This window comes from Heterocephalus glaber, unplaced genomic scaffold (genome assembly GCF_053883595.1).
Source record: "Heterocephalus glaber isolate CG9 unplaced genomic scaffold, H.glaber_assembly_v1.0 deba00001457, whole genome shotgun sequence".
Lineage (NCBI taxonomy): Eukaryota > Metazoa > Chordata > Mammalia > Rodentia > Bathyergidae > Heterocephalus > Heterocephalus glaber.
Genome location: NW_028258305.1, coordinates 36,788,734 through 36,808,737, shown reverse-complemented (window position 1 = coordinate 36,808,737; position 20,004 = coordinate 36,788,734). Strand labels below are relative to the sequence as shown.

General features: G+C 44.2%; 1 protein-coding gene across 2 annotated transcripts in view; it reads right to left on the bottom strand.

Annotated features, from left to right (window-relative positions):
* Positions 1 to 20,004, bottom strand: part of Xdh (xanthine dehydrogenase) — a 64,572-nt gene that overhangs the window by 2,743 nt on the left and 41,825 nt on the right. For both annotated transcript variants that reach the window (XM_004839257.4, XM_013070158.3), the window contains 14 exons: positions 18,834 to 18,958; positions 17,951 to 18,084; positions 17,426 to 17,513; positions 15,249 to 15,335; positions 11,258 to 11,449; positions 10,908 to 11,053; positions 9,869 to 9,950; positions 9,261 to 9,356; positions 8,494 to 8,622; positions 7,840 to 7,914; positions 5,261 to 5,313; positions 3,489 to 3,603; positions 2,659 to 2,724; positions 729 to 917 (listed from right to left, as the gene is read on the bottom strand). In XM_004839257.4, the coding sequence (XP_004839314.2) occupies positions 729 to 917; positions 2,659 to 2,724; positions 3,489 to 3,603; positions 5,261 to 5,313; positions 7,840 to 7,914; positions 8,494 to 8,622; positions 9,261 to 9,356; positions 9,869 to 9,950; positions 10,908 to 11,053; positions 11,258 to 11,449; positions 15,249 to 15,335; positions 17,426 to 17,513; positions 17,951 to 18,084; positions 18,834 to 18,958 (1,577 nt within the window). The remainder of the gene's footprint in view (positions 1 to 728; positions 918 to 2,658; positions 2,725 to 3,488; positions 3,604 to 5,260; positions 5,314 to 7,839; positions 7,915 to 8,493; positions 8,623 to 9,260; positions 9,357 to 9,868; positions 9,951 to 10,907; positions 11,054 to 11,257; positions 11,450 to 15,248; positions 15,336 to 17,425; positions 17,514 to 17,950; positions 18,085 to 18,833; positions 18,959 to 20,004) is intronic.

Sequence of the window (20,004 nt, the reverse complement as noted above, 5' to 3'; positions counted from 1 at the left end):
ATGTTTACTAAAAGTACTACCCTTCAATCAGTTTCTTGGGGTGAGCTCCATAGAGGTGCATTTTTATAATGATCCCAGTGACTCTGACACATGGTAAGGTGTGAGAGCCAACAATGAAGGTCCTGATGTGTTCTAGAACCCCCCCTGCTCACCCACAATAAAGGAAACCATGAGACGAACAAATGGGTGATTTCATCAGTTACCTGCCTTCATTGTGATTGCTTGCCTTCCTTTGTAGATCTAGGTCTTTAACAATCAGCTAAGTTAATTTTCAACTATTGTTTCACACTTGTTGGGCACAAGGAAGAAATCTTACAGGTATGCTCATCAAGTCTTAAGATTGGGTCTCAGCAACTGAAGGAGGTGGCAGGTGAGCACAAAGGCACTGCTCCCACTGGCAGTGAATACAGATTCTCAGATGCTGTATCTGTAAATTATCTCTGAGGATCAAGCCTAGGGAGGCACACCTGAGAGATGGGTGTAGGGCATTAAAGTCCCTTTCAGCCTACCAAGAGGAGCTAGCTTCACACCATACTAACATGGTGTTCTCAATCCAATTCAACTACTGTGGTCCTCAGGCAGGAATGCCCCACCCTCTGCTGTCCTTTTAACCTTATTTCTTCTCCAAGAAGAACCCCTTGCGGAGGCTGAAGACCCTCATCACCATCACTGTGCCCCCCATCCCCAAGCGCAGGCCAGAATGCAGCACAGGCTCAGAAGAAAAGTACCTTGGATGCATAGATGGCCCTCTTGTTGGGGCAGTCTCGGAGCAGGGACACCCTGAACTCGGTGGGAATGCTGCCAAATGCAGGGATCTTGTAGGTGCTGGGCCCACGGGTGTGCAGGCTCCCCTCAGGGGAATAGTGCAGCTCCTCCAGGGTGAAGAGGCCAAGACCCTGGATGAATGCCCCCTCCACCTGCAGGACAGATGGGGATCATGGCTACCTGCCTCTCCCTTTCCCCAGGACAGGTACTGCTGGCCACAGTGGTCACACCTCCAGCCCCTCCAGGGTGGAACCTGGACAGAAGTTAAATATCCTTCAAATGCTTATCTGGCTCTTGCCCCGGCCTCAAGGTGACCAGGCTGACCTTTCTCCAGGTGAGACAGTTAAGCTTGTCAACCTGACTAGATTGAGAGACTACTGGAGAGCCGATTGGATCATGGGGCAACGCACTCATTACTGGATTAATCCGCTGATGTTCACAGCAGAATGTGGTATTAGAAAGTGGGGCTCAGCTGGATGTGGGTCACTGGGGTGTGCCTTTGAAGGGTATATCTCTCCCTGGCACTCTTCCCCTGTGTTCCGCTTCCTGGTCATCCTGAAGTGAGCAGTTTTGCTCTACCACACTCTTCTACCATGATATTCCTGCCTTGGAACCAGCCCATCATGGACTGAAACTTCTGAAGCCATGAGTCAAAATATAAACCCTTCTTTGCCCCTTAAGGTTATACATATTGGGTATTTGGTCCCAAGTAAGGCCCTGGGTTTAATCTCCAGTTCTGAAAAAGAAAGAAAAATAAACCTGACTAATACACCAAGTTTTGGCTCAGGCAGAACAAAAGTGTTGACACTGAAGGTCACTTTCAGAACTTGCTGACCATTCTAGGAGTGTCATATAGTGGAGGGCATAATTTCCCCCCTAAAACCTGCCACCATACAAATGGAACTGTTCCTTCCATGCACCACTGGGGAAATGGTGGCTGAAACTGAGCTCATGGGAGGAATTTCTTGAATAGTAGATTGTATGAGATTTTCTTCCCACCTTGTTAAACTTCCACTCTTGCCTGTCCTCTGGGAGAAAGTGCCTCTGCTGTGGCTTACAGATCTCTTCTCAGTGTCTGCCACACCGTGCTGGTCTCTATGTCTGATCCCTGTGTCCTGGCTCATAAGAGTGATACGTGGCACACCCTGTGAATCCTCTGCATCGGCAGTGCCTGGTATGGTACCTGCTCATGGGAGGGGCCCCCAAACAGCTGCTCAATGAAGACTGATCACCAGATTCCTGTATCCTCAATAATGGTCCATTTCTGAGAAATGCAATATATATTTTCTACCAGATGCTCACTACTTCAATTCTTATTTCCTCTGTCTTCTGCTGTACTATCCACTAATAGAATATTTTCCCAAAGTGATTTTCTTTGGGACATCCCTTAACTCCCCTTGGTTTACTTCACATCTTTTCCCCCCAGGGGCCTCCGCTAACCCTGGCTTGACAGCATTTACCTCCTGGGAGATAAAAGCTGTCCTGGGTGGAAGAGCAACAAGATCAGTGACAAGCCTTCTGACCTCAGACCCTACTGCCTGGGCATTGATCTCAAACTCAATCTCCACTCCTCCTTGTGCTCATTCTCAAACCAGATGCATGTGTATGTGTGTGTGTGCATGCGCGCACATGAATGCATATGCACACACATGCACCTAGTGTTCCCTCACTCGTCATCTTGTTCTCTGGAGTGTGAGTTAAGCCATGTTTATTTGTTTTCTGCCTTGAGAGTTGGGTGGAGTATTGTAAATCTAAATTCCACTCTAGAGGAGGCTTCCTAAGTACCAAGTCCTGACCCGGACAACAGGCTGTGTGCCTGCTGATCTAGGGTGGAGGTAATGGGGCACATTGATACCCTACAGTATCACCACCCTGATCTTCTATGAGTCTTACTTGTCCAATATCGATGGCAGGGTTCAAACTGGAGCCAACATCCATGACGATGTCTGTGCGGAGATTCTGAAATGGTGACAAAATAGAAGCAACTGGAGAAGGCAGAAATGTTTGGAATGGCATAGATGGGTCTCAGTAACCCTTAGACCATAAATGTCAGCCCAAATAGAACTTTCTCAAGCAAGGAGCTCTGAGCATGCTTAGACAGACGTGTTGATGTTCCCACCATATCTTGACTGACACAGTTACTGCTGAAGTTTGAGATCTTAGCAGCCAGTTGGAGACAGGAAGAAGCAATGATTTCTCAACAATCAGAAATAATTGCACCCATATTTGTGCACAAGAAGTAAGGGCAGGTTCCCAGGGACTGAAGTGTGGAACCTGAGTCTCAGTGGGTCGTGTAAGAAAAGGGTTAGCAAGCTCTATTCCATGGGCTAAATCCAGCTCATCCTGTTTTTGTAGGGCATGAAGGCTAATAATTACATAACTAAATGGCTAAAAACCTTAAAAGGATATTCTGTGACAAGGAAAAATTATCTGAAATTCAAATTTCAGTGCCCATAAATAACATTTTATTGGAACACAGTCACTCTTATTATTAGATATCATGGCTGCCCTCACACAAGAGAACAGTTGAATGGCTGAGGCAGAGACTGTGTGGCCCGTGGTGCCTAAAACATGTATTCTCTGGCTCTTTATAGAGTGTTTGCCTATCCTAGATGTAAGGCATTGTTTTCCAAATCAGAAACCTTGTCTCCATCAGCTTTTAGGGTTACAATTCAGTTCTCTTCTCTTTCCCTCTGAGGACTAACATCTTTTAAACTTCTTACCTTATGATCCCCTGTTAAGCAGTCAATCTCTACCTCAGAGCAAGCCACCCCATAGCTGAAATAGTGGAAGGGATTCCCAGAGTTGGTCTTAAAGTCATAACCAAGGTTGGGTGTCCTGGGTGCAAAATGAGAAAATGTGGCACATGTATTAGGGTGAGCTGCCGCTTCCCACTTATCCCACACAATCCGTAAGCTCTCACAGTGCTAGTGTTTCATTCAGCTGTTCTCCACAACAGCCCATGTGTTTTAAATACTCTGAACCTTTAATGAATCCCAGGTGTTTCCAAGGATTTTGTTTCCATGTCATAATCATTCGGTGCCGCTCTGTATAGTTTATATCAGCACACTGTCCTCTGTGCAGTAGAATCAGAGGTGTCACTTTTGCTGGAGCTCATGAGGAACATGAAAGGCATTCTGTGCAGGATCCACCAAGCTAGAACCCAAGGCCTCCAGAACCACAGCTCTGCCTGGGATGGTGCTTGAGCCATTCACATAAATGGCCCTGCTCACCTTTTCAAGGTCAGAGTTAACAACATCAAGAGCTCGTGCCAGCCTGCATGCAGCTTTAAGGAGCCACTCCCCAAATCTCCAATCCTTTCAAAATTTCAACAAGTTACCTGAGGAAAATGTTTTTGATAGAAAACGATGCTCTGTACATATTTTCTTTTTCAATTCTGAGGATCTTATGTAACTCCAATTTTGCATAAGTCGTATATATGTGTACTGTGTTTTGTGCATAGGCAAGTATTCTATGCATACACTCACAGTAGATAGTACACTATGTCATTATATATTACACAGAAAAAAATAGGAACTGATGGTGTAACCAGAATCCATATAAATACAAAACCAATACAAGGCTGGGGGAAAAGACTTCTCCCAAGAGAAATCACCAGCTTGTTTGACCTCTAATGTCACCACGTTCATCTAGAGCCACCTTTGTAAAACCCTACTTTTATGAGCTCCAAAAATGTAACAGAAACTTATGCAAAAATCTGCATGAGTCCATGTTTGTATAGGTCAAGTATTATATAACTTAGAGATACCAGGCAAAATATTTCATAGGCTATTATAGAATATTATTTATAATAATATATAAGTATACGTTAATATGTTCATGCAAGACATTTTTAAAGCAAACATTAAGCTACTTTTCTAATCTATTGATCTGTGAAAGAAAATATCCTAGTTAAATTCCATTCCCAGAAATAGCTAAAACAGTCAGATGGTCAGGGTTGCTAGCTATTCACATGGCTACTGAATTTTAAAGCTGCAGAAGATTTGTGTTTCCTCCTACATCTCATTAACAAAGTTCCACTGCACTCTGCACGTGGTAACGAAGCCACAGGCTCTAAATCCTCCTCTAGTTCTTCTGAGGGAAAGCCTGTGTAAAGAAATCCAATGCCTAGTACAAAGAAGCACACAGGGACTAGAGCAATGCCTAAATTGGAGCAAAAGATACCCCGGATCTTGCAGAATGCTGAGGCAGGATGGGTAGGTGTATTTTAAGTGAGGAAACAAGTGAAATAGTCCATTCTAAGATCAGAACTAGAACTTGGGTCTTCTAATATGGCAGCTCCTGTTTTTGCCTCCTTGGCATGTAGTTTGAAAATCCCACGTATCTCCAGCATCTTTAAGCTGATGAGATGAGAGTTTGGGTATAATTTTTCTCTCCTGACCATGGGCTGGCAGCATTCAGAGTTGGGCAGGGCTGGGGGTTTAGGATGACAATACAGTACGTTGTGAGATGGGCAGGAACGGGACACACTTACTTATAAAATCCAGTAGCAGACAAGCTCACTGCGTCTAAGTAGGCAGCCGAGACCTGAGGAGAGAAAAAGTCATCAGGAAAGAGAAGAGTGTGTTTTCCAGAAGTGCTGACCTCACACTAAGCTTTCATGAGCTCATCCTCTTCATTGTGGAAGCCAATCCACTCGTCTTACTAGGGAGTCTCACTTACATAACTTCTCCTTATATCTCATCTGCACTGTAGTGAATCTTCAACTGCAGCCTGTAAACCCACAAAGCCTCCTAACTGGCTCCTCTCCCAACCCTTCAGTGTCCCCACATTTATATGATTCCTCCACCATTTCTACCCCAGTCTTCTTCTTCTCTTAATGAAAAGCACAGACTTAGATTTTTTTTTTTTTTTGTACCGGGGATTGAACTTGGGACCTTGTGCTTGCGAGGCAGGTGATGGAACCACTGAGCTAAATCCCCAGCTCCATAGACTTAGATCTTAATCACCTCTCCTTGGTGATTACTCCCTATTCTAGCCATTAGGAAAGCAACTCTCTGTGTTGTTCATTATATTTAACACAATAACCTTGAACTTTTACTTATAGTTTCCTAGTAATAAGCTATTCACCCATTTTTCTTTACTCAATTTTTATATACCCAGCATTAGCACAACACCAAGACTTACACAGTGCTTGATATTCTTTGTATCATCCTTTGCATCCTTTATATTCTTTGTGTCATCACCACTCAATTACCAAGCTCCTTAGTAGGCACAAGACGTCAATTAACACTCTGTACATCCTACAACCCTATAAAATCTATACCATTATACTCTTCATTTTACAGATGAGAAAAGTAAGGCTCAGAGAAAAAGATTTTGGCCTAGGATCTGTGTCAGGAGCAATACTACATCATTTTGGGGGGAAATCGCTTGATTAGGCCTAGTTCTCCTGCCTACAGGCCAGCTATGGCATTTTGAGACATAGTTCCATTTTGGCCCCTGGTCACAACTGAGACCTCAATGATGCGGTGATGCTGTGATTCTCCAGGACAAGATTATGCCCCTGAAGACATCCTGGGAGGAACAAAATCTTCATCTACCCAGTTCCTCATTGTTCTTGGATTGTTACACATTGTTTATCCCAATGTACTGAAGTCTCTGCAAGTCATTTGTTAACATTTGTTTCTCCCGATGTACCGAATAAAAGGTGTGGTAAGCTGGGGGCTTTTGTCTTTGCTGCCCAGAGCAGCACTGATCAGGCCCAAAGCTCAGCTTCTTCTCAAAGTCTCCTTTTTTCTACCTATTGTGTATAATAAGTCAATTCACCTTGTGCTGTTGTGACTCGCAGGAGATTAGGACTTACTGCAGAGGTTCTAGTAATGTCCCCTTTCCCTGTTCCCTACAGATTTGCCCTAGGAATATGCTTTGATATGATATTATATATGATATGACATGTGTGTTGGTGGTTGTGTCTTTTTATTGGAATCATCTGCTTACAAGGGATACTGAACTACATGAATGTTATTGGAGGATAAAACTCAGATCAACAGATCAGACGATAGAAAACTGTGGTCAAGGCTGTTGTGAAAACATCAACATTTCCTGGCAAATCCATGCTAAATCAAAATTTACACAAATCAAGCTACATTCAAGCAGTATTCACGCATATGATGCCTATGAGTGTGGGAAGAAAAGTCCAGGTCATGTGGGACATGGAAAGAGGAGCAGCCCTGATGAAAACAGTTTATTTTCCTTGAGTCTGTTGAAGGAGATTTATACCATTTGAGCTGGTTCATGAACAGTCATATTTTATATCCCGTTGTGCCCACTTCTGTCATTCTAATGCTGACATTTCTGCCTGTTGGAGAAGCTGTAGGGAAGAGGGAGAAAGGAGAAGGAGAGGGAGAGGAAAAGGGAGAAAAGAAGGAGGAGGGAGGGAGGGAGGGAGAGGGAGAGAGAGAGAGATTGGGGGGTGCTTTTTTTAACTTTCCTCTGAGAGCTTCCTGCACGTAGGCTCAGAGAACCCAGCTTATTCTGGTTTAGGGCTCAGAGAACCCAGCTCATTCTTATTGGGAGTGTTTGTTCTGTCATCCTTAAAGTCACAGGAGTAATATAAGCTCTCAGGGGACAGCATTATCTCCCACCCTTCGTGGATGGCATCTCAGTGGATCCAAATTCAAGAGCTGAGTGAGGGGAGAGGTACCAGGGTGGCCTTCAGAGAGATGGAGGTTTGAAGAAAACACAGCTCATGGAGGTTTCTGGACACATGTGGCATGAGATGGGGCCCAAGGGACTCAAGACATGATGAGAAGCACGTCCTGTCACCATCCCACCCTCTCAGGCTTGGGACAGTCCACATCTCAATTCCTACAAGGCTGTTAGGATCCTGCATCAAAAATTGTTCTCAAGTCACTTCTCTCAACTCTGAAAAGCAAAAGGCAAGGTGCCCAAGAAGGTCAGGCTAGACTTGTCCTATGAAGCCACACAGACTGCCCAGAGTTCTCTGCCTGTGTGGTCAGCTCACTATCTCTGACGCTTGTTAGAGCAGGGAGCTGCTTTTGTTGACCTCCCTCTCATTTGCAAAAGTGGCTTGAATCAGCTCAGACTTACCCAGTCTTCCCAGGAGCCATTGGGATTCTTTTTCTTGAAGGGTTCCAGCCTCTTCAAGAGGGTCTGACAAGCTTCCTAAAAAATCCCCACAACACACAAGACATCAATCCTCTCCATCCTACCTCCAAGCAATCCTGTGCCTTGCTTCCCTTCCAGAATGGCCAAGACCCATAGTGGAAGTGATGGGACCCTGCTAAGGGCCACCACTAGCCCTTGTCTGGAGAACCCTTCCTGATCCAGCCCTAGGCTGGCAGAGAGAGAACTTCTGAGGGACTCCTATGGAGGTGGCTTCCTCCATCAAATTCTGTTTGATTACATCCTTCCACATGGAAGAGAACTGAGTCTGACCTGGGTGGCTCGGTAATCAAGAGTCATCTTTGTGGCCAGTTCCAGTAACAAGGAGTGTGCCTTCCCAGAAGTCCCTGCTTTCCTTCCCTCCTACCCTCTCAGTGCCAATTCCTCCTGGCTTTGAGGGAAAGGATTCTGGTTTTTGGCTTCTCTTTTATGGCGACATTTGAAGGAAAGCATCTTTCTGCAAGGCCGAACCAAAAGCCACAGCCAAAGAGCCTATGAGAATCCGTTCCAGCCCCAGCCAAGGGGACTGTCCAGCTCTGAGCTGTCCCTCCACCGTACAGGCTCCCTCAGGCTCCTTACATAAATGGCCTGGCCATTGATGTCAGCGCTGACAGAAGCAGCTGTGGGAGAGGTGTTGGGCACAGTGTTAGTGCTTGTCTCACTGATGTAAATCTTGGAGATGGGAATTTTCAGAGCTCTGCTGGCCACCTACGAGAAGAAAAGACATTACCCTCTAAGGAAGAGATTATCATGGGGCTTAGCTGCCTTCTCCCCAAGACAGGCCTCAGGTCCACTGTTAGAGGAAAGAAAATAATCCTGTAAGCATCAATCCTATTGGTTCTGGATATTCTCGTATCTGCTGAATTTGAAGGAACACATTATAGAGTGGTTTGGGGAGATACAAATTCATAAACCCGATGTGACTAAAAGTGTCTTTTTAAGATAGAACTGGCTTAAAAAAAATCCAACTTATACACTTCTGAGGATCTGAGCAGATGTGCCAACTCTAACGCTGTTCCATGTCCTAGCTCCCCTTGAAGAGTCTCATGGGATGTGGGAAACCAGCTGCTTCCATACACACAACCTGCCCACACCACACACAGGGTTGGGGGGCCTGGGATGTGGGTAATGGCAATGTGCTCAGTGATCACCGGGCCAATCCCTTTGTACAGGTAAGGAAACTGGGGCCAAGAGGAGAGCACACTTGCCCAAGACCATGATTGAATGAGGCCCCAAGCCTGCTGCTGCTTCTGTACATCCCACTCTGTTACTCACAGCATCTTCCTTCCCATCCCCACAAGCATCACAATGCAGGAGGGGACATTTGCAGTCCCGAGGCTCCTCACCTGGACCATCTTGGTGTGCAGGCCTTGGCCCATCTCAGTGCCCCCATGGGTCAGCAGCACAGAACCATCTGTGTACACGTGAATGAGGGCTCCTGCCTAAGGAAAGAGAAAGATGCCAGACAGGAAGTTCAGTACATCCTAACTCACCTTAAAGTGTGGGACCAAAGGTATGAAACCCAGGCAAAAGAAAATCAGAATCAATATTTTGGATAGAAATTCCAGACAAAAATTGTACAGTATAATTCTCATTATTTCATTACATAGCCCTTCAGGAATTTGCAAAATGCTTTTATATCTTTCTCTCTGTGTCTTACACTTGGAGAAAAGTAGGTCCTTTATCTTTGCCTTCATTCTACCCATAAAGATATAGGATGAGAAAGACATAGTGGCTGTCCCCAGTCCTGCAGTTAGGAAGGCGGAGAACTAGAGGTTGACCCCCGATCTCCAGGTCTCGGGGTCCTGTAACATACTAGACAAAGGCATATGATAGTTCAACTTACATTTCAACGGCAAAGAGCACTGTTATCAATGACAGAGGGATTTCCCTTGTAATACCAGAAACAGGGGCCCAGTTCAGTGGAAATGGGTGAAATATATAAAGCAATTACCTGATTTAGAAAAGGAACAGAAAAGCTTATGCCAAACTTGGTCGGGATTATGCACAGCCCTCTCTTTTTCCAACAATTCTCCCTGGAGAAAAAAAGAACAGAAATTCTTTTTTTTTCTTTTTTGAGGCAGGGTCTCCCTTTGTAGTTCAGGCTGGGCCTGAACTCACTATGTAGCCCAGGCTGGCCTCAGACTCTCGGTGATCCTCCTGCCTCAGCCTCCCCAGTGCTGGGATTACAGGCGTGGGCCACCACACCCAGCCAGAAATTCTTATAAAACCTTCTCCACATAGTTATGCCACATTTGATATGTTTTCAGTCAACATCTTTGCATCAAATCAGGACAGGACATGCTTGGGACCATCCATATGGTCATTGCCACAACTAAATTGTATCCCAATCATGTAAACAAAAATGAAAGAGGTAGAAATCTGAGTCCTAGTTCCTCTAGTGCAGCTGGAACAGAGCTCATTCAGGGAGTCTTAAATTCAAGGTACCATCACTGTTCCTCCCTGAGAATTTGCACTAGGTCAGCATGCCTAATGATCTTGGGCTGTCCTTGTCTCAGGGAGGAAGGCAATAATGCCTTCTCTCTGCTTTACATTTGCTTATCTGAGTAATTCTATGAAGAAGACAAGAGGCAATATAATTATCTCTACTTTCCAGATGATGAAACTGAGGCCCATTCCAGGGAAGTAGAATCATTGCCAGGTCAAATTTATAGATTATTGTCAAGATACGCTCAGAACTCCAGTGTTTTTAGTCCAGGGGCAGTATTCTCAATTATGTGTTGCTCCCAGAAGGCACATAAATGTGTAAAGGTGAACCATGAGCAATGGGCTGTGGTGTGAAGTACAGGCTGGAGTCCTCATGGCCCTGGGCTAAAGGTCATTACAAGATCTTAAAGGGGTGGCTATCCTGAGTTGGCAAATCCAACAGTCTCACAACGTGGCCATTAAATTGTTAACTTGGTATTTGGGCTTCAGCAGAAAGGCATCTAACTCAGTGCCAGAACATCAGACTCCTCACACCCAGTGCTTACTTGTTGAACTTGTCAACCTCAGCCCTCCGAGCATGATACTGAGCACTTGCTATGCATTCATCCCAACACCTGGGCAAGGTGAATGCCTCAAGCTGCTGATTGAAGTGGGTCAGGTCCCCTTCTTGGTACATGTTTTTCCTCCGCACCTTTCCAAAAAGAGAGACACTGAGGCCTTGCTGGTGGCAAGGGACTGGGAATGGGAAAAGAGGACAACCTTAAATTAACCTTCCCGCCTCCTCTGCAGCACCTGCTCATCCTCTGAGCCTATGGGAGATGCCCCGGGTGCAGAGCCCCTCTTCCTCCAGTGCAGGCTACCCACCCTGACTTAGGTCACCAAATTCCCAGCTTACTTCCTCTGGAGGCAGCCCACAGGTCACTGAGATTTCACTCATCCAATATTCCGCAGTGAGCATCCCTTGGGGTCCCCCAAAGCCCCTGAAGGCTGTATTAGAGGGCAGGTTGGTCTTGCACAGCCGCCCAGTGCCCCGGATGTTAGGGATTAAGTAGGTGTTGTCCATGTGGAAGAGGGCTCGGTCCATTATCTGAATCACAGGAAACCAGAATGGGAGACAACAATGCATTGATTACATTGGTTTCTCAGAACATGTACGCCGAGGGCTGCACTCCTGCCTGCCTCTCCCTGCGCCCCCATCAAGTGCTCTTCTTCAGGTGCCAGTTACTTCTTCCCCAGGGCATTGAAACACCCTCATTGTTCCCCCTTATCTACCTAATCTTCATGCAGCCCCTCTATGGGAAAACCCTGCCTAGACCCTCTCGTCAGAACAGACCCTTTGCCTCTTTAAAAAAAGTAGCTGATTTTTATTAATAGCTGATTTTTTAAATTTTTATTTTAATTAATTTTGCTAATTGTACACTTGTTTTTATTTCCATTAAAGTTGTACTGTAAAAAGAGTCAAATTCCTCTATAAGTTGTGCTATGAAAACAGCATCTCTTTACTTTGTTTTCTTCCACTCTCCAGCAGCAACCACTCATAATTTTCACAGCTTTTTAGATTAGCTTCCACATCTCCAAATAATGCTTTTATGTTGCCACATGTTAACTTCTTCAGTTGTAGACCTTTATATTGTTTGCCCACTGTGGGAAAAGGATTTCATTCCCGCCTAGTCCTCTCTACCCACATGCATAACAGCTTCCTATTCCCCAGCATATTTGTATTCTGATCTCATCGATAGCTTACTATTACAACTCTGTAAACATCACAGCTAGACCATGCCATTGCACTATGATTACTTCTCTCTTTCTTGAGATCACCTTTCATTCTGAAGTTTATAACTGACTACATTTTTTATTTGCTTCATTTTCTATGTACTTTTTACTAAGCTGACTTAAAAGTGTTCCCTCATGCTAAAAATCTACTGTTACTCTGTTCAGTCACATTATATTTTATATAAGTTTCATCATTTAGAAGAAATCATTCTTGGAGCTGTCTGGCCCACTTCGATTTAAACTGGCTGCCCACCAAGTCTGCTGTTCAGCTATTCGAAGTTTCCCTTACAGTCATCCGCAGATTCCTTTGGCTCTCTCTGTACTGAATCTTCAGTTTCTGAACCCCATGTTTTTCCTTGTTTTACTCTCCATCTTATTGGGGTACATTCTTCAATATCTTCCCAAGAAAGAGGAACATTTTTGACACCTGGAATGTCTGAAGTGTCTGTATTGTACTCCCTCCCTAATTGATGATTTGGCTGTACACAGAATTCTAGCTGGAAGTCAGTTTCCCAGTTTCTTTCTGCATCTTGAAGGTACTTTACTGTTATATTCTAGCTCCATAAAACTGAGAAGAATCAACTAATGCCTTTCCAGTTCTCAGAGAGAGTTGTTGGGACCTTCCTGAAACCTATAAAATCTCTGTCTTCAACTTTCTAAATTTCACAGTGATATAACTTAGCAGAAGTCTAATTTCCTTTATTGTGGTGGTTATTGGATGGGCTCTTTTAAACTCAAAATCTATATTCATTAGTTTGGGGACATTTTTTATTTATTTCTTAATAGCTTCCTTCTGCTTTTTTTTCATTCTTTATTTCTGAAACGTCTATTATTCAAACCTCTTGAACTGGTCTTCATATTTTCTTTCCTATTTTTCCAGATTGTCTTTCATACTGGGAAGATTCCTTAAGGCTCTTTCAATCCCCTTTGTAGTTTTAATTCAGAAAAGCTCATTTTTAGTCTTTGTTTTGTTTTTATAGCGTTCTGTTCTCTCTCAAAGGTGTAACACCTAATCTCTCTGAAAAGATAAATGGTAGCTTTCATCGCTTTTGCTTGTTTCATTTTAGTTGTACTCTACTTTCCCATACGCAATCTTTCTCACAAATCGATTTATGTGTCTTTAATCATATCAGTCTTAGTCATTCTAGATAACTTTTTCTATGTCACAATTAAGTCCATTTTGCTTTCCCTTAAAACTTTGTCAACTTATACTTCTATTTCTTCTTTTAAAAAAATCTATCCCTCGTGTCATATTATGGATCTAATAAGGCAGATACAGTGTCATGTTCTTTGTGTTGCAACCCGAGGCACTCAAGTGATATTTATTTCCTGGACTGAATTAAAACTCTTGTGAGATCTTTGGGGGACAAGTGCTGTATGATTTTCATTCTAGTTTTTTCCACAATTACAAAAAGCACATGTTATACATGTGAGAACACAAGAAATATTTCCTTTTTGAGCAATTTTAACACTAGGCTGAAGTGTAAAGTTTTATAACTGAACCAATTAAACATCCCCTATCAGAGAGCGGTGGAATCTGAAGGATGTAATAGGAAACTTCTGCTTTTTGTAAAATGTGTTACTAAAAAAAGAAAAAAAGAGGAATCTATATGTATATGACAGGTAAGCAGTATGATTACAAAATGAATTAGAAACTTTTAAAATGTTATCAAGGTAAATTTGTTAATCCTCACAACTGATTTTATTTTACCCAAAGCCTCTAGTTACTTTTTAAACAATTGACTAATCCCAGTTCATCTGTCAAAGCTGTGGCCACAAGAATGAGCAGTACATAACCACCCCTTCTGGTCTAAACCAGCCATTTCTAATGGAATGGAAGTGGTGCGCATCCACGGAGACTATGAAAGTCCACAGCAGCCACCTGTGACACTGCTTGAGGTTCTGTCCCTGAAGAAATACAACATTAACGTATAGTATGGGGACTTCCTCTTCCATGCTTCTAACAAGTACCACTAAAACTCTGGGGTATTATATGTATTATTTCAAATCAATCATAGCATAAGAATACTCTGAAAGGAGAAAGAAAAAAGGCAGACTCACTAGGGCCTCAGGATATAAGGAATGACATGAAAATGAGTTCTGAGGTTTGCTTTCTGACTTCTATATCCCAAACTTGGAGCAAAAGTAGGTAATCTAGAAATGCCAGTGATTACAGAGACCAAAGAGGCCCATCCCATCCCTCAACTCCTGCTCTCTATAGCCAGAGGAGAGAATATAGCCCGGGAGAATGTGATGTGAAGACAGAGGCAGACAGGAGCGACTGGCCACAAGCCGAGGAAAGCACCAGCCACTAGAAGATGGAGCAGCTGAAGAGTGGATTCTCCTCTAGAGTTCCCAGAGAGAATGTGATCCTGCCAATACCCCGAGTTCAGACTTTTGGCCTTCAGAACTGTAAAAGAGTAAGTTTCCACTATATGCATGGTTAAACTCAGTTTATTTAGCCTGAGAATGCCTCTGGACTGATTCCCTTATGGAACAACTGCAACCTGTTAGCTCATAAACTAACCAAAGTCAGTGTGGGAGCTGAGCCTCAGCTGCCCTCAGTAGCTGAGCTGCAGTCTCTCATGAGAGAAAAACTGATCAGACCACATGAGACAAATGCCACGCTGCAAGCAATCAAGGCATCTCACGCCTCACTTCTGATTCTGTCCAAAATGCCACCTGCCCACACTGTGAAGCAGCCCTCCCTGAACCTCTTCTGGTTTTCAGAGTGGCCTGATTCACAAATTATTCATTCCTCAGTTAAGCTGCTAACCTTAATTTGCCTAAAGTTTTTACTTTAACTATAAACAAATTAATAATCTTACATGCATAGGTACACACACGCGCACACACATACTCAACACCACCGCTCTAAATATAAAGCTTTGTAGCTAACTTTGCTAGCTTGGCAAAATGGGTTTCAAATCAGAGAAGTAATACGATGAGATTCAAGTTGGAAAAGTGTAAGAAGCTAAAGATGGGGACCAGTTGGGAGGCTACTGCAACAGCGATAGGCAAAAATCCAGGAGGCAAAAATCCAGGAGGCCAACAGGCTGTGGGGCATGCCCTTGGACTGCTAGCCCCCTGGGTGAGGGGTGGGCCCCACTTACACTCTCAGAGAGATCCAGCGTGTTCCCAGAATTGCTGAAGTGATCCACTTCCAGAGCCACAATCTTCCCATTCTTCATGAAGCCAACCTGAGAAAAGAGGAATAATTTCTCAACAGGACCTTCCTCTCTCTGTCTCAGATCCTCCCCACCACTCATGCTACCTGGAGGAAACAGAAAGGACCAGATATCACACCAGGAAAAAAAGAAGGTGACTGTGAGACATCACCATATTGGAACAGGTAGAAAGGAATTAAACCTGCCCAGTGGTATACCCTGGCTCCTTGGACCCCGGTACTCTGACCCACACTCCACATTCCTTCTACCTGCCCGCAGCTCCTAAGAGAAGACAGAGAGAGAGAGAGAGACTGTGGAAGAGAAAGTTGGTCGTGAATGGCCAGAGGGGAGTGTTAGGAAGAGAAAACAGGAAAGGCACTAGAAAGTTCCCTCACTCTTTTGGCTAGCAGATAATAAAAGTTCCATTATGCAAGAGCCTGAATCTGCTTGCACATCCTTGACCTTATTTAACCCTTAATAAATGCCCAGTCAAAAAAATAGACAAATGAAATGAAAAGACACTTCTCAGAAGAAGAAGTACAAATGGCCAATAAGTACATGAAAAAATTGTTCAACATCACTGGCCATTAGAGAAATGTAAATCAAAACATTGAGTTTCCATCTTACTCCAGAAAGAATGGCCATCCACAAGAAATCAAATAACAAATGCTGGCAAGCCTGTGAGGAAAAGGAACCCTTCTACATTGTTGGTGGGAAAATACTAACTAGTACAACCACACTGGAGGTATGGAAGTATGGAGATTCCTCAAAAATCTAAAACTATAAATTCCACTCAACCCAGCTATTACCTTTCTAGCTATTTCCCTAAAAGAGTTAAAGACATCACATTACAGTGATACATGCATATCCATGTTTACAGAAGCACAATTAATAATAGCTAAATCTTAGACGCAGTCTGTATGTCTATCAACAGATGAATGGATAATGAAAATGTGGCATTTACACATAATCCTCTGCCATAAAGAAAGATAAACTTGAGTCATTTGTGGAAGAATGGATGCACCTTGAGACCATAATGTTAAGTGAAATAAATCAGATACCCAAGCTTAAATATTGCATGTTTTCTATGAGAAATCCAAAATATAAAGATGGATAATTGGAAGTAGAGATATAGATCTTTTTCTAATAAGAAGTAGATCAAGAGATAGAGGAAGGGTTGAAGGAGGTTAGGGAAAAGGGATGAAAAAAGAATTAAGGCGTGATTTGTACATGTACTAACTCCTTACGATGAATGCAATCATTATGTACTGCGAACATGTGCTAATAAAAATAAAAACTGAAAAAAAAAAAAGAAATGGGACAAAATAATAATAAAAAAATAACCAAAAATTGCTTTGTGGGCCATTTTACAAGCCTGAAACTAAGACCCCAAAGATTGACCTGCTGTCTTCAGGCTCACAAAAATTTTGGGATAGGTGAAATTGAATCCCTTTCTGGGAGTTAAATCATGGAATAAGGTCAGAACAGGGCAAAGAGGAGTTATTCAAGGCCACTTGGTGGAGAGGGAGAGCTCCCTGAATGACAGTGCAAGGCTGAGCCCTGTGTGGCTATACTAATGCATGGGAAGGAAGGACATGTTAGTCAGAAGGAGCTGCTCATCCACTGAACCCAGAAAGGGGTCTGTCCTAGAGAGAAATTGGGCTGGTTCCCACCATTCTGTGACAGAGTAGATGCCCACCCTGACAACCTGTGGCTGATGAGGACGCTGGGAGGATTTCTCATTGTAAATGTCTTGGCAATCATTCTGACTTCTACATCAGGCTATGAATGTGCTAAAAGTAGACATGGAATGGATTACTCCAGGTCACTGAAAAACCACGTTCCTGAGCCTGATGGCCACAGGCCAGATTGGACCACAGCAGATCCACAGAAGTCATGTGTGAGCCCTTGTGATGTCTCCCGGGAGGTAGGCTGGAAGCCCCCTCCAGCACACTTTCTCTGCTGCTGATGGTGGATTTGAACTTCAGTGCTATTTCTTCTTGAATTTCTATAGACACTGTAGTCAGGCAAAAAGTACGAACAAAGCCCAGAGTCCCTTGACCTTCTTCCCCGGGGTCCCTACAAGAAGACACTGCCCACCCGGACACACCCCCATCTAGAACCTTGTATCTGGCCAGGAAGGGGTGTCTGCCACCGCTGACCAGCATGTCCTCATCACGGTCCAGCATACAGCGCACAGGGTGGCCGGTTCTGAGTGGGGAGCAAGAGAGTTAGAAATCCTCTGAGTCTTGGACAACAGCCCAGCCCTGTATATCTCAGGGGTACAAACCCCAAGGAAGACTTCTTTCTGCACCAGGCACACTGGGCAGACCTGTACCGGCTGCCTGGCTGTGCAGGCACTGTACTGGACAAGATGAGAATATCAGTTTGTAAGGTGTGTCCTTGCCCTCAGGGAGCTGGCTGTCAGGGAGGGGAGATAAGATGTGGATGTGGCCACACAGGTCCAAACACAAAGAAACAGGTGATGTTACCCTCGCCCTTATACCTGAGGTTCTAAAAACAGAGTCATGAGAATTCAAAGCCAGGAAAACTACTTGCAAAAGGACAAATCCAGAAAGCCTTCTTGGCTGAAGTATCCGTATTCCTCTTCCCAGAGCCTGCTGGGAGAAGCAGGCCTCTCAACTCACTTGTATGCAGCCAAGGCCACTGCCGTGGACAACACAGTGCTCCGGGTCTCCTTCCCTCCAAAGCCTCCTCCCATCCTCTTCACTCGAACTACAATCCGGTTTGCTGGAACCCCCAACATTTTTGCAACAAAGCTCTATGGGGAAAATAAAACACAAAAATAACCCTAGCACTGATGCATCCATGGATTTATTTCAGGCCTGATATGCACGGGACTGTTTACTGCTGTGAGCAGTGAAAATCCCCCTCCCCCTCTGGTCCAGCCTGGGCTAGTGGTGTGGGGTCCGGGACTCATTGGCCACTGCAGATTGGGCTAAGGCTATTCAGACATTTGTTTTTAACCACAGGGTGAGATCACAGCATATTTTCAAAGTCTAAACCCATTCTATCTGGCAAGATGCTGGTGGGTAGAATCAGCTGACAAAAATGCTGCCAGTTGCTATCACAATGCATGCAGCACATGATATTTGAACTGCAGCAGATAAGTTAGTGGGTCCCTCAGCCATCACTTAGCCCAACTCCTTCGTTTTAAATATGAGGAAACTGAGGTAGATACACCTTGACCAAGATGAGAGAGCATTACAATGATATGAACAAATATTTGCCAAGCTCTAGTGCAAGTATAAAAACTCAAATAATTGATTCAACCACTCAACAAGGCTCCATTTTATAGATGAGGAAACTGAGGTACAGAAAGGTTACATACATGGCAAGCTCAATGGCACCAAGCTTGCTGGTAACAGGGTCCAGCTCTAGGACCGATGCAAGCCCCCTTCAGGCCCAACCCAGATCTCTCTCTTTCCATTTGCCACCCTTCCCGCCAGATCTGCCAGGGGCTCCCTGGTCACTACCCTAGTGCCCCAAGTTGATCCACAGGTCACTTACCTGGGTCTTCATGGTGTTCTGGGTAGACACGAAGAGCTCCATCTCCCCTGACTCGCCTTTGGGCACAGCAATGGTGCAGTGAGTCTCCAGGTAGAAGTGGTCCTGGCCTCCAATGTAGAACTCTCCTGGGGAAGCAGAGACCCCCACTGGAAGTCGGTTTCTGCCCAGGGGCACATTTGCTTGGGGAGACCATGTACTCTGCCAGGCAGCCTGTGCAGCAACCACCTATTCACATGCAACCTCTGGGTCCCTGTCTGGGGTAGAAATGAGCCTCAAAGTCTTAGCCATCTGTGGATTATGCATCTTCCTCAACAGCCCATCCCCAACAAACAAATTAGAATGGCCAAGAAATACACCAGGTGCAAAGTTCCTTGCTCACTGCAGCAAGTAGAAATAATACATTTCTAAAACTATTGGAACATTTTGGAAAAGGTAAAGAAGAATTAAGAGATGTGATTGAGACTACAATGTTAAGTGAAATAAATCAGATACGCAAGCTAAAATATTGTATGGTTTCCTTTATATGAGAAACCCAAAGCATAAATAATTAAAGAGCAAAATAAAAGATACATAGTAGGAATTAGGGAGATGGATCTTTTGCAAAAGGGAAGGAGACCAGGGATAGAGGAAGCAAGGTGGGAAGAGAGGAGATGAAAAAAAGAGTTAAGATGTGCTGTGTACATGTACCAACGCCCCATGAGGAATTTAATCATTATGTACTGTTAACATAATAAATAAAAATAAAAATTCAAAAAAAAGAGATGTGATTGAAAAGCTCAAAATAAGAGTATCTTCCGGGACTGAAGCTATCAGGCCTGTTGGAGAGTTGGCTGCTAGTGACTTAGCAATAAAGAGCCAAGGTAGGAAGCAATTCCAGAGGGGGCTGGTTGGCAGTGGGTAAGAGCTGCAGACCTAATTTCAGAGTCAGAGAGAGATGGGGAGGTGGAATGGGGAGGACAGGGTAGGGGAAATAGCTAGCTGAGGATGGGAAGGAGCACCTTCGGGGAGATGGGGAGGACAGGGAGTCTATATGGTTAGAGACCTGGCAGAGTGAGAAGACGGCACAGAGATCAGAGCGAGCAGGATGGACAGAGATTTCATTTCAAGTCAGACCCAGAGCTGACCACACCTGTGGCCCATATCCTTCCCAATAATCTGCTAAATCTGAAAA